Source organism: Arvicanthis niloticus, chromosome 8, assembly GCF_011762505.2.
Source record: "Arvicanthis niloticus isolate mArvNil1 chromosome 8, mArvNil1.pat.X, whole genome shotgun sequence".
Taxonomy (NCBI): domain Eukaryota; kingdom Metazoa; phylum Chordata; class Mammalia; order Rodentia; family Muridae; genus Arvicanthis; species Arvicanthis niloticus.
The window spans coordinates 3,285,406-3,300,820 of NC_047665.1; the positions used below are offsets into that span (position 1 = coordinate 3,285,406).

General features: G+C 39.1%; 1 protein-coding gene across 1 annotated transcript in view; it reads left to right on the top strand.

Annotated features, from left to right (window-relative positions):
* The window catches only part of LOC117713744 (testin-2-like), a 46,941-nt gene extending 33,323 nt beyond the window's left edge, over positions 1-13,618 (top strand). Inside the window, exons 4-6 of the mRNA XM_034510200.2 lie at positions 12,138-12,300; positions 12,917-13,034; positions 13,464-13,618. Of these exons, the coding sequence (XP_034366091.1) occupies positions 12,138-12,300; positions 12,917-13,034; positions 13,464-13,563 (381 nt within the window). The 3' untranslated portion in view covers positions 13,564-13,618. The remainder of the gene's footprint in view (positions 1-12,137; positions 12,301-12,916; positions 13,035-13,463) is intronic.
* Positions 13,619-15,415: the final 1,797 nt, after the last annotated feature.

A 15,415-nucleotide genomic window follows, 5' to 3' on the forward strand; every position in this document is an offset into this window, starting at 1 on the left:
CTGGTACCCTATCTGATCCTTTTTCATCTGGGATAACCTCCTTGTCATTCCTAATTGGAGATGGTCTTCTGTTAAGACTCCCATGACATCTAACTGTGTTCTAACCAACACTGAAGTCAGTGCTCTGAAGCATCTTTACACACACCGGGTATAACCTTAACTTAAACGAGAGACAGTGCTCTAGAGTATAGAGACTCAGCCACGCCAGGATATTTTAACCAAAACCACTTTCTCTAAAGTAAAAATGATGCTGGGCTAAAATTAAACACAGAATTATCTGGAAGCATTTTTTTTTCTTGATAAACCCTCCAAACACAATGTCAGGACTCAAGGTCTCAAGGATGAATTGTCACATTGCCTGTCAGTAACAGCCCACGAATTGCCCCACTCTATGACAAGATGGGATCAGTTGTGGCTACATTCCTAGAATGTCAAGGTCTACAGGGCCAGTTTACTCTCTGACACATCCAGTCACAATAGAACAGGACTCAGGGGTGGGGCTTCCTAGGCAAAGGTCTAAGGGAGATGCAGCTAAAACAGATATATAGACCTCAAGATCCTCTGAAACTCAAGCCTGAGGAGATCATCTGAGAAGCAGCAGACATCCCAGGTGAGCCCACTAGGCCAGTGAAGGTAGAGCGGGAACTTACAGTTGAGGACAGCCCTGGATAGAGTCTCTTGAGAAAGCAGGCAGATCCCTCAGTGGTAACAATATCTCTTCAACCTCTGTAGTCTCAGTGTAGGGGAACAGGGGACGTTAGGAAGAATAAGCTAAAGGTTAATCAGGGCCCCCAAGGTCTCAACTCTGTACTAGTCCCCAGTGAGAAATCTGGGCCTGGCCAAAGAGACATTCAAGGCATCCCCTGTTCACAAGAGCTGTGTCCTTCATTCCTATGTCAATTGCTTGCTTCATGCCCCTGGCCTGGCACTCTCTGGAATGTTGAAGGTGTGGTCTTGAGAGTGGCTTGCCCTGTGCCTCACTTACACTGGTGTTTTTGCCTTCTTAGTCATGTGAACTCTCCATATTTTAAAAGTGAGAGTGACGTTTCCAGTACCATCCCAAGTATAGGACAGAACTGGTGAATGTTATCCTTCAGTACTTCTTTATGGAGGATATACCAGGAAGTTTTGATTCCAGAGAACTTCAAGACACAGTGTATCTCTTGCTTTATATTAGTTGGGAAGGATATATTATGTGTGCCCAAACTCCTGAACTCCCCTTTGTGTGTACTTGGGGTCAGATGTCATGCTAGAAAAGTTTTGTTTAGGTGACCTCAGTACTTTTGGTTCAAATATTAAGCTAAATACATTCTAAGTACTTACTTCAAGCTTAAAAATTCTGAGCCATAAGTGACGTCAATCTACTCTGGTTATAAAAGTTCACAGCACTCACACAATGAACAAAGATCAAGAAAACAAAAAAAAAAAATTAAAATAGTAAGATCCAAGGAAGAGTATGATGTTGCACAAGCAACTCATTGACTAGTGGAAGAGGCAAACCTGATTCTCTGTTTAAGAGGGCAGATAGAGCTGAAGAAAGGCTTTGCCTGGTGGGCATAGGTACTTATCTGAACTTAAGCATGGAGTCCCTTTTGAAAAGAGAATGTGAATCCTCAACTGACTAATTGTTTCAGTAGATGTTGCCTATTTCCCATTTTGACTGTCTTCTGGAAAAAAATATTTAATATTAGATAAGGAGTATTAATTTTTGGTGTTTAAATTGGCCAAAGCTGGGAGAATTATCTTATATTTCTGGTTATGCTTTGCTCTTGAGTGTTTAGAAAATGTAGGTGGTCACAGATTGGAGATATATATAATATATATATATATATATGTAATGTGTTAATGTAATAAATATAATGTAATATATAATAATATATTAATGTAATATATATAATATATGATATATAATCAGAAAAGAGCTCAATGATTTTTAAATAAATATTGAATTTGCTAAGAATATTTACTCAAATAGCTAAAGCCTAACAAAACTGGCAAAATCACAAGTCACTGTGTTGATTGCACATACAGTTTTATTTTTAAGTCAAATTTTGTAAACGTTGACATGAGCAAAGTGATATCAGGCAAATTCCATTTATTTAAATATAAGCTTGGTATCAGCACATTGAACTTTGGCCCTCAGAAAATTTAGCAACCTTTAATCATCAACTCTCTGTCATCCTTAAGTCTCATCTGCCTCACAGACTCAGTACCGCCTGGCACATTTACTCAGACTTTTCCCAACCCGCCTTTAAGCTTTCTTTGTATTCCTCTCATAGTAGAGCTTTCTTAGCAAAAATTCTTTATTGTATAAAATCCATTCTTTTCTAAAACATGATCTTTTTCCCTTTTGCTCTGCTCTTTTAAGCAAATACAACCTCATTTTTATGTCCTTATCAGCACAACTTTCACCCACCTACTTTTTTCTCTCTCTCTAAAGTGACTCCCTATTCTCTCGTTTTAAAAAATTAATATAATTTTACAATTTCCTCTCTTCTCTTTCCCTCTACTATGTCCTTTCCCTCCAAATTCTCCCCTGTCCCTCTTACTTTCTCTCAAATTCATAGACATTTCCTATTTATTATTATACTTACATACATTGCATAAATATATAAGTATAACCTGCTGAGCCGATTTCATGTAGCTTGTATATATGTGCTTTCAAAACTGTGCCTAGAACTCTAAGACTGACCCACTTTTATGACCTCCCCTGCACAGGTAACTGACATTCAGGATCTCAGCCATGACAATTCACTAAGGCAGTGAACTGAATTTTTCAGTCCCATTCCAAAGTAAAGGAAATAGGAACTAGTGAGTGTTGACTTTCTCTGATTGTCTACAGATAATGTTCCAGCAAGATTTCTGAAGGGAATGAGCAGAGACGAGACATCTCCAGGAAACAAAATGCTATCTTGTGACCCCTAACGATTGGCATTGCATTTTTCTCTAGTCGGGATCATATTTAGCACTAGTGATATTTTGCTCACATGACCTCAGTACCAATAGCACAAAGCCAGAGCTAACTATGTGTAAAGTCTTTGCTTTAAATTTCTGAACTACAAAGTTCATCCACACCCTATGATGACCTAGGCCAGTTACTATTCATTGTAGTGAATAAACAAAATTCCTCTGTGTTCCTGCTTTAAAACAAACAGATCTTTAACTTTTCTTATGCTACATTCTTTAGAAGAATAGTTTTAATAATTTTACTGGACCATTATGGTAGTAATTTCTAGGTATGGATGTATGAATAAGAAGGATTGTCCTGTGCTGTTGCCATTCTAGCAAAAGCTACAGAAAACACAACAGCGGAGACAATCTACTGTCTGAAAACTCACATTCTTATTGATTTATTTGTTTAACTCTTAGAGCACTACATGTACGCATATAATATGTTGTGGTCAAATTTACACCATTCCTTTGTCTCCAATTCCTCCTCTGTCTCCCTAAAACAGTTTTTCTTCCCAACTTCCTGCACTCTTTTTATTATTGTTATTATTATTATTATTATTTTATTAAACCTGCTAAGCCCACATAATATTGCACATGTATACATGAGTATAAGACCATTGACTGAAGCATAAGTAAACTCTCAGGGGCCATATCCATAAAGAAAACGTACCCTTCTCTGAAGGGAGCTATCAACTGCCAATAGCTTGACAGCCAGGGGTGAGACTTCATGATCTTCCCACTGTGCATGTTGATATTTTTCCAGGATGGATCTTGTAAAGATCATGTGTTTAAAGCCATAACTCTGATTTCATGTGTCCAATACCCTCTCGTGTCTCAACACAGAACTTTTTATTACACATGCTCACTCTCTTTTATAATCGCTTACACACCACTACCACCACCCCCTCATGAAGTGATACCTAAGCCTGAGCTAGCAACCATGAGGGAGAGCCTGATACAGTTGTCTCTTCGTGTATGGATTACCTCACTCAGAATTATTTCCAGTTCCACTCACTAACCTATGAACTTCATAATTTCATTTTTCTTTATAACTGAATATATTCCATTGTGTATATGTATAAATTCTTCATTATCCATTTACCAGTTGATAGACATCTAAGCTGTTTCTATTTTCTGGTTATTATGGAAAACCTATTTATTATGGAAAAGCTATTATGGTAGCAATTGCCCCAGCCCCACAGGGCATTGAACTAAGTTCCAGAGGAATGGAAGAGAGAACTGAAGAACAGGGGTATGTAAAGAACGATGGCTTGTCTAGAGTCTGATCAAACTGTAATTTTAATTTTTTCTCAAAAGAGTTATATACACATAGAAGCAGGATGTGGGAAGGAGGATGACTTAGGGTCTTCTTTGTTTATGGCGAGCACAGGTGTTGTCAGGAGGAGCACAGATATCTTCCAGAACAGGATATTGTCTGGGTGAAAAGTTCACAGAAAGAGCAGGGCAGAACAGGTCACTATGTACCTGTCCGTAAGATCTATTGTTGATTTGTTCTTATCTAAGCTGGTACTTTCCACGAGGGCTACCTGTCTACAAGATGTATAGCTATCTGTTCTAAGGTTAGTGCTTTCCCACAGAGACCAAGACTTTGTGTCAGTAGGCATGTATAGCTGACTTAGGCCTTTAATGTATAAGCAAGGTTGCTCCCAACAAGCAATGACCATGGATGAGCAAGTACCTCAGTGCTAGGACCTAGAGCCCATGGTTATATGCACAGAAGTGCTGTTGCTGAATCATAGGTTAGATCTATCTCTGGCTTTTGAGGAAATTATACTCTGGAGAGAAACTGGAAGCAATCCCACTAAGATCAGGTACTAGACAAGGCTGCCCACTCTCACCCTACCGATTCAATATAGTCCTGGAAGTCCTAGCTAGAGCAATTAGACAACAAACAAAAGGAAGTCAAAGGGATACAGATAGGAAAGGACAAAGTCAAAATTTCACTATTTGCAGATGATATGATAGTATACTTAAGTGACCCTAAAACTTCCACCAGAGAACTCCTAAACCTGATAAACAACTTCAGCAAAGTGCTGGATATAAAATCAACTCAAACAAATCAGTAGCCTTCCTATACTCAAAGGATAAACAGGCTGAGAAAGAAATTAGGGAAATAACACCCTTCACAATAGTCACAAATAATATAAAATATCTTGGAGTGAATCTAACCAAGCAAGTGAAAGATCTGTATGACAAGAACTTCAAGTCTCTGAAGAAAGAAATAGAAGAAGGTCTCAGAAGATGGAAAGATCTTCCATGTTCCTGGATTTGGCAGGGTTAATTTAGTCACAAATAATATAAAATATCTTGGAGTGAACCTAACCAAGCAAGTGAAAGATCTGTATGACAAGAACTTCAAGTCTCTGAAGAAAGAAATAGAAGAAGGTCTCAGAAGATGGAAAGATCTTCCATGCTCCTGGATTGGCAGGGTTAATTTAGTAAAAATGGCCATCTTGCCAAAAGCAATCTACAGGTTCAATGCAATCCCCATCAAAATTCCAAATCAATTCTTCATAGAGACAGAAAGAGCAATTTGCAAATTCATTTGGAATAACAAAAAAACCCAGGATAGCGAGAACCATTCTCAACAATAAAAGAACTTCTGGGGAAATCACCATCCCTGACCGCAAACTGTACTACAGAGCAGTAGTGATAAAAACTGCATGGTATTGGTACAAAGACAGTCAGGAAGATCAATGGAATAGAAATGAAGATCCAGAAATGAACCCACACACCTATGGTCACTTGATCTTTGACAAAGGAGCTAAAACCATCCAGTGGGAAAAGGACAGCATTTTCAACAAATGGTGCTGGCTCAACTGGAGGTCAGCATGTAGAAGAGTGCAAATCAATCCATTCTTATTCCCTTGTACAAAACTCAAGTCCAAGTGGATAAAGGACCTTCACATAAAACCAGATACACTGAAACTAATAGATGAGAAGTTGGGGAAGACCCTCGAATACCTAGGCACAGGGAAAAGTTCCTGAACAGAACACCAATGGCTTATGTTCTAAGATCAAGAATTGACAAATAGGACCTCATAAAATTGCAAAGCTTCTGTAAGGCAAAGGACACTGTCAACAAGACAAAACGGCAACCAACAGATTGGGAAAATATCATTACCAATCCTACATCCGATAGAGGGCTAATATCGAATATATACAAAGAACTCAAAAAATTAGATAACAGACAACCAAATAACCCTATTAAAAATGGGGTACAGAGCTAAACAAAGAATTTTCAACAGAGGAAATTCAAATGGCCAAGAAGCACCTTAAGAAATGCTCAACATCCTTAGTCATCGGGGAAATCAAATCAAAACAACCCTGAGATACCACCTCACACCAGTCAGAACGGCTAATATCAAAAACTCAAGTGATGGTAGATGCTGGTGAGGATGTGGAGAAAGAGGAACACTTCTCCATTGTTGGTGAGATTGCAAGGTGTTACAACCACTCTGGAAATAAAGTCTGGTGGTTCCTCAGAAAATTGGACATAGCACTACCTGAGGACCCAGCTATACCACTCCTGGGCATATACCCAGAAGATGCTCCAACATATAACAAGGACATATGCTCCACTATGTTCATAGCAGCCTTATTTATAATAGCCAGAAGCTGGAAAGAACCCAGGTGTCCTTCAACAGAGGAATGGATACAAAAAATGTGGTACATTTACACAATGGATTATTACTCAGCTATTAAAAATAATGAATTCAAGAAATTCTTAGGTAAATGGATGGAACTAGAAAATATCATCCTGAGTGAGGTAACCCAATCACAGAAGAACATACATGGTATTTACTCACTGATAAGCAGATATTAGCCCAAAGGCTTGAAATAGCCAAGATTCAACTAACAGACCACATGAAGCTCATGAAGAAGGAAGACCAAGTGTGGATGCCTCGGCCCTACTTAGAAGGAGTAACAAAATACTCAAGGGACCAAATATGGAGACAAAATGTGGGACAGAAACTCAAGGAGAAGCCATCTGGAGACCATTCTACCTTGGTATTCATCCCAGGTGCAGTCACCAAAGATAGACGCTGATATGGATGTCAGGAAGTGCATGCTGACGGGAGCCTGATATAGCTATCTCCTCAGAAGTCTACCAGAGTCTGACATATCCAGAGGCAGATGCTTACAGCTAACCATTGATCTGATCAAGGGTTTCCAAAGGAGAATTAGAAGACTGAAGGAGCTGAAAGGGTTGGTGGCACCAAGAGGAGAGCAACAATACCAACCAACCAGAGCTCCCTAGGGTCTAAACCACCAGCCTGGGAGCACATAGGGAGGGATCCATGACTCCAGCTATATATGTAGGGGAGGATGGCCTTGTCGGGCATAGGTGGGAGAGGAGATCCTTGGTCCCATGAAGGCTGAACACTAACTGGGGAGGAATTCGAGGGTGGGGAGGTGGGAGTGAGGACAGGTGGGGGCACACCCTCATAGAAGCAGGAGGAGGGGGGATGGGATAAGGGGTTCCTGAGTGGTGGGGGGAATGGGGTAAGGGGATAAAATCTGAAATGTAAATATAATGTAAATAAAATAATTTTTTTAAAGGAGGAACATATAATGTATTTTAGAAATACCTCCCTTAAATGAGCAAAATCAAATGTTTTATTCCTTAAAGAAAATCTTTCAAGAACCACATATAGAATAGCTAAAACATGAAAGTAATAAGATACAGCATATTAAAATCTTAAATATGTTTAAATAACTACACGTACTTCAAGTGCTTTTTCTAACTACTTGAAATCTTTAAGTCACACTATTACTTCTGAACCCCAAAACAGAAACAAACATGCATGCTCAACACTGCTCCTTCATAAGAAAATAGAAAATTTAAAACACTGAAAGGTAAAATCAAGTAGCCAACTCAACTGCCAGGGCCATGGGCTCTGCAATGGCTTCCAAGGAAACAAGGGAATAGAGTCGCCCTGCTTCTCAGTGAAGCAGTCACAGAATCAAAGCAGTGCCATCATGGACTGTCCCCCAGTTACAGCTGGGAACAAAAATAGTATGACTGACTTTCTACCATGCACTCTTATTTGAATTTTTAAATTTTAAAATAAATTAAATGAATAAAATCCAATAAATACTTATTACCCGCTATTTATTCTTCCTTCAAGGAGCCCTATATGTTATCTTTATATATTTTACTCCCAAAATAAACATAGTAGGTCCAATATATTCCAATATAAGTAAGGCAATCACACTTTGGTAAATAACCTGTACATGGTTTGGTTTAAAGACCAAACTGCAATCAGTTTTTCTGCTGAAATTCTTGCTATTTAATGAGTGTAATCCTCTGTAATGGGGGTGATGGGGGATTTTTTTTTTCTTGTCTATAGTCCATTTCTTCATCTGTATAAATAAAAGATTTCTAAGGTGTTTAACTTGTTATGGCAATAAAAACTATTCTGCTACAAAAAAATACAGATTACAAGCATAGGAGGAAAACATTACTTTATTATGATACAGAAACCTGGAGGTGATTGTTATTTCCAAAGTACAGGGCAGAAGGGTGAGTCTTGTGGAGAACACTGGAAACAATTAGACATTTACGCACATTAGTTCTGACTCTCCTCTAGCATCTGTACCTTTCCTTCATATAGAATGTATTGAAAACATTCTGCACTGTACTTCATAAAGATAGCAATTCATAATTCCACGCATTTGGTGAGATTCTTCATCAGTTTCTAAAATACATTTTTTTTGGTTTGGTTCTGAGACAGCAGCTTACTATGCAGCCTTGGTTGGCCATGAACTTACTCAATGGACCAGAAAGACTGACTGTGAACTAACACAGCTCTCTGCCTGAGTTTGTTGCCAACAGCATGGTCTGAGAAAGAAACACAGCTTGTGTCTAGGAACTCGGAATCTTGGCACACTAAAAATAAAGGGAAATGATCTGTACAACAGCCATTTCCACCTCAAGGGGCTTAGGTATGGGCTTCTCCCATTGTTGTTCTTTTTTGTTGTTCTACCCACATTTCCTTGTTTTTGTTCCCCCCTGATGATCTATTAACAAAACTTTGATTTCCCTATAAACACAGTTTAATAATTGCATAGTATCTTTTTTAATTAATTAATTTATTCACTTTACATCCCAATATCAGCCCTCATCTCGTTCCATCCCCCTTCATCTCCTCCCATTTTCCCTCTCATTCTCCTCTGAGAAGGGAGACACACACACACACACACACCACCACCACCACCACCACCAGCACCATCATCATCATCATCATCATCATCATCATCATCATCATCATCATCATCCTATCCCTACCATCCCAAACTCCTCCACCCCACATCTACACCCAGCACATCAGTCACTGCAGGGCTAGGCACATCCTCTCTCGCTGATTCTAGACTAGGCAGCCCACTTAGAGGAACAGGATCCACAGGCAGGCAACGAACTCAGGGACAGCCCTGCTGCAGTTGTTGGGGAACCTGCATGAAGACAAAGCTGCACATCTGCTACATATGTACAGGGGGACTTAGGTCCAGTCCATGCTCACTCTTTGGTTGGTGATTCAGTCTTTGGGAGCACAAAAGGGTCCAGGCTGGTTGACTCTGATGGTCTTCCTATGGAGTCCCTATCTCCTTCAGGTCCCTCAATCCTTTCCCCCGACACTTCCTCAAGACTCCCCAAGCTCCATCTAATGTTTCATTGTGGGTCTCTTCATGTGTTTCAGTCAGCTATTGGGTAAAGCCTCTCAGAGGACAATTATGCTAGTATCCTGTCTGCACGTATAATAGAATATCATTAATAGTGTCAGGGACTGGTTCTTGCCCATGAGGTGAATCTCAATTTGAGCCAGTCATTGGTTGTCCATTCCCTCCATCTCTGCTCTATTTTTGTCCCTGCACAGAATATGTTTCAGGTCTGAGGTTTTGTGGGTGAGTTGCTGTCCTTATCCCTCCACTGGAAGTCCTGATTGACTGGAGGAGGTGGCACTTTAGGCTCCATGTCCCCTGCTGTTAGGAGTTCCAGCTAGAGTAACCCCCATAGCCACCCTGGGGCCTCTCCCACCCCAGGTCTCTGGCACATTCTAGAGCTATTCCTCCCCCCACCCACATCCAATTTGAGTTTTCTCTCTCCTGTATTCCTACACCTGATCCCCACTCCCCACTCCGATCCCCATTCACTCTCCCATCCAATTCCCTCTCTCCATTCACCTCTGATATCTATTTTATTTCCCCTTCTGAGAAAGATTCAACCAGCCTCCCTTTGTCCCTCCTTGTCATCTGAGTTCTTTGGGTCTGTGGAATGTAGTATAGTTATCCTGTACTTTATGACTAATATCCACTTACAAGTGAGTATATGCATGCATGTTCTTTTGGGTTACCTCACTCGGGATATTTTCTAGTTCCATTCATTTGCCTGAAAAATTCATAATGTTCTTGTTTTTAATATCTGAGTAACATTCCATTGTGTAAATGAATATTTTCTTTATTCATTCTTCAGTTGAGGGACATCTATGTTGTTTCCAGTTTCAAACTATTATGAACAAAGTTGCTATGAACATAGTTGAGCAAGTGTCCTTTTGGGAAGGTAGAGCATCTTTTGGGCATATGTCCAGGAGTGGTATAGCTGGGTCTAGTGGTAGAACTATTACCAATTTTCTGAGAAACTGCCAAATTCATTTTCAGAATGGTTATAAAAGTTTTTCTCCTACCAGAAGTGGAGGAGTTTTCTTCCTGCCCCATATCTTTGCCAGTTTTGGATGTGGTTGTTGTTTTGTCCTGTTGAATGTGTCCTTTTACTTATAGGAGATTTTCAGTTTTATGAAGTTCCACTTATTAAGATTTGATCTGAGTGCCTGAACATATTCAGGATGTTGTCTCCTATACCAATGAATTTCTCTTCTATTAGATCTAGTGTGTTTGGTTTTATGTTGAGGTCTTTGATCCACTTGGACTTGAGTTTTGTGCAGGGTGATAAGTATGCATCTATTTCTTAACCATGAACCATATGAATCTCCTAAAGTCTGTAAGAAAATTCTTTATCCAAATTAACAAAGAAAAAATGAAAGAAGACCAAGATTATTAAAATTAAGGATAGAAAGGGGAAAATTACAGCAGACACTAGGGAAATTCCTCAGGCCAGGGGTTGTTTATTAAAATTTTATATTTTCCCATACTGGTAAATATAAAAAAAAATGGGTAGGTATCTAGATGCATGTGACCTATCAAAGTTAAATCAAGATGAAATAAATAATCTATATGAACTCAACAATTGACATTGATTCTGTAATTAAAATCTCTTAGCTATAAAGAAGCCCAGGGCCTGATGGATTCAGGATAGAGTTTTACCATTTACCTCCCACAAAGAGTTAACACTGATTTACTAATTCTCCTCAAATTACTCCATAAAATATAAAGGAAGGAACATTTTCAAACTATTAAATGAAGCCAGTGGTACTCTAATACCAAAACTAGACAAAGGATAAAGCGAGAGAGAAAGAGAGAGGGGGGGGAGGGTTTAGGCTAATCTCTCTAATCAACTTGGAAGCAAATATTCTCAGCACAAGTCAGGCTAACTAAATTCTAGAATATATCTAGATGATCATATATCACAATCAAGTCAGCTTCATCTCAGACATGTAGAGTTCATACATATATTTAATTAATAAGTATAATTCACCACATAGACTCAAGGGGAGAAACTACATGATCAACTCATTAAATACATTTAACAAAATCCAGTGTTGCTTCATGATAAGATTCCTAGAGAATTTACGGATACAGGGGATATAGCTCAACATAATAAAGAAATTTCTGTGCTGGAATGACTTGTAAAGCACCATTACTGTCACTGACAGTATTAGCCTTTGTATGGTTATTTGAGGGGGTGCTTTCCAAGGACCCCTTCCTGCTACTGTGAACACAAGGAATAGGAAAGCCACTCCACACAGGACATCTCTCTCCCCACTGTGAATAGTTGTTATGGACAGAAGACCTATGAGTATCCCTGAACACAAGTAATCTAATCTGCAGCTCCAAATCTCCCAGTAGAACTTCTCTTCGTGGAATGTTTTATAAGAGCAGTGAGTTGAGGATCCTCATCTGCAATGTGCTGGGTTCTGTGGTTCCAGCTCATGTTCTCCAGGAGGTGGATTGCAATGAATGAATCTCTTTCCCATTAACTTTGAAAGGGTAGAAAGTGCAGGTACCACGCTGAGAATTCTGCAGCTAATGTCAGAGATTTTGTGCAAATCCCAGGAAGCAAGGAAGCCCTTATGAAGGCAGTGGCTAAAGTGGGGCCCATCTCTGTTGCAGTCGATGACAGCCATGGTGCCTTCCAATTCTATGACAGTGGTAAGTGTCTTCCTTCTAGTAATCCATGAATAAATGTTGTACCACTGCCACGGCAAATTGATCTTGTGATTTCTTACATAGTATTTGATGTGAATGTTTCCATTTGTGGATTTTATATTCTATATGAGGAATGTTATATATTTTTTCTACTTTATATTACTTAAACATAATTCTGGGAGACCAGTTTTTAATTTTTTTTAATTAGCCTTATGTTCCATATGGTATAATTTACTTGAACTTTCTCCAGTTATTTGATCTTTGAGATTTTATTCAGATATTTCATTTATGTAGATATTCTTATAAAGGACTTTTCCATTGAAATATTTTTTTCTGTTTTCTGTGGGTTTTGCTTGGACTAACCTACAAGTAAGTCAATAAGATTTTCTGTGTGCAACCATGCAACTGTTTTACCAAAGGATTTATACTAAATTTTATTTCTGATGTATCTATCTGAGAGCTTCTAGTCTTATCCCTGATAAAAGTGAAGTCTCTTGTTTAGTCTTACCTTATGTATGTCATTCCAGTAAACTGAAGAAATGCCTGTCTTACTGTTGATGACATGGTCACTGGGAGGTCCCTGGAGCCTCTCACCTCAGCTTTGGTTTATTTTTTTTAGGCATCTATTATGAGCCACAGTGTAAAACGATTCACCTAAATCATGCTGTTCTGGTGATCGGCTATAGCTCTGAGGGAGAAGAATCAGATGGCAACAGTTATTGGCTGGTCAAGAACAGGTATGAATTTCAGAATATATTTATATTTATAATTCAAAAGTAAGCTACTGTACACAGTATTCAGATATATATGCCAGCAATCTATATCCCATAGAGGTTGAATGCAGAAGTTCTAGTGTATATAATAACATAATAATTCAGCCATGATATGGGGTAGAGATTAATACAGAATTTGAACTAGTTTATTTGTCAGTCCTGACACATTCTAGTTCTGTACCACATGTAGATAAAAGACATCCTGTCCTATCTTTGTGGTGTTTTTCAGAGTCCTGTGTGATTCAACTATTGGTATCCAGGAGACGAATTGCTTATCTTTTCTGAATCTTTCTATTACGTGTGTTTTCTGGCTTGATACTTCAGTGAATTTATTTTAGTGAAGCTGCTGCACTGTGTTCTTTCTATTTAATGAAGAACATGCTCTTCTTTCAGCTGGAGTGAGGAATGGGGCATGAAGGGATACATGAAGATTGCCAAAGACTGGAACAACCACTGCGGGATTGCTACATTCACCACATATCCCATGGTATGAGCTGCGTCACAGGAGAAGGAAGGAGTGGAGTAGGGATGGAACAGACTGAGCAGGGTTTCTCCTTTCAGAGACCAGCCTCTGCTGTGGGGGTAGGGAGAGTGGCAGCTGAGTCACCAAGGATCCACACTTGATGCGAATTAAACTCATAAACATTCGTGCCATTAACAGCTTTGTAGTCGTGACTGTTATAAAAAAAATACAAATTTTCGTTTTAGAATACTGTACAAATTTACATATTCAAAATAAAACTTAATTTCAAAACAAGTGTAGGACTTCTTTTTTTAGTTCACTACTTAATTGAATATGAAGACATAATTGTGTGTGTGAGAGAGAGACAGAGACAGAGAGACAGAGATTAAAATGATGCAGAAGTATCTTTAAGGGAGTTGGTTTTTTGACACAGGGTTTCTCTATGTAGTCCTGGCATTCACTCTATAGACAAGGCTAGCCTCAAATTCAAGTAATTCACCTGCCTCTGCCTCTGCCTCCCAAATCCTTGAATTAAGGCCCATCCCAGCGTCTACTCCATCTGTGAACTATGAGAGAGTGTGAAGGGGCTGGTTCTGCTGACCCAAAGCTACAGGATCTTTGTGACACAGAGCAACAACAGGATATCTGAGAGGAGTCCTAGTGAGCATCCAGTATAGACGGTATAGCAGAAGCCCGAGGCCTCTAACCAAACCAATAAATGAATGACTCATTGCAATGAACATTTGCAAGTTAAGATGTTTGTATAAAAAAGTATACTATGTGACTCATGCACACTGCGCTTCTATAGCAAGACGGTTTTTGTTTGTTCTGTTTTGTTATCTTTTGTTTTCTTTTGGGAGGTTACAAGTATAGAGGGCATATATGAAAAGACAGGGAGATGAGTGGGATTTGGGTGTATAATGTGAAATTCAGCAAGAATCAATAAAAAGTTGTTTTAAAAATAAATACCAGAATACTTGTGCCCTCTAACTTTGGATAAGGACATTCACTCAACCTGTGTCCAGCATGGACTATGTAATATTAAAGAGCATATGTGATTACGACAGTCTAAATTGAACATTTATCTGAAGATGGAAGTAAAATAAAATTAAAATTAAAATTAAAATTAAATAAAAATGATGCTGAGGGCAGAATGGAAATCAATGTGTCCATACAGAAACTCTTATGCTGTTGTTCATTGGATCGAGTGGTCTAGCTCTCTAAGAACAGGTCATGTCAATACCTGAGCATCCTTCATGATGAGGGACATCATCGGTAGCCTGCTAGGGTGAAATGCCTCTTGTCTGGCCAAGGCTTTAGAGCAGTGGTGAAACACCCCTTTTTCCTTTGCTATAGTTTTATGAAATAAGGGTGTCTATTGTGATCTACAGATGAACACGTAGGATTCTGTGTGTAACAAATCAGGTGATGAAATTACTCCGTGCTTTGTAGTTGGTGGGCTGAACCCACAACAAGAGTCAATATAGAATTGAAAGTACACAAAGAGAGGGCAGACCTGAGTGACCTACATTTCAGGCCCATCCCTCTCTGTCTCTGGCCACCTGGATGTCAGTGACAGCCAAGATGAAGCTTCCTTTCCAGAAGACTTCTTTTTCTCTTGACTAGGCATTTTACTGTTAATTGAGCCTTCCTGTTTGGGCTCAGGAAATTGATCTCTTCTGATCTACCTGGGTCCAGAATCATGAGCTATAGAGTGGCTGGATTTGTTTTATAGAACTTGTGAGTGACCAAGCCAGTGCCACTAAAATATGGTTCTGTATACTCTGGCCACCATATCCTCACTGTTTATATATTGACAAGGGCTGAAATTCTCTCAAGGGTGGGGGTGGGCATGAGTGTTTGGAATCAAAAAATGAATCCC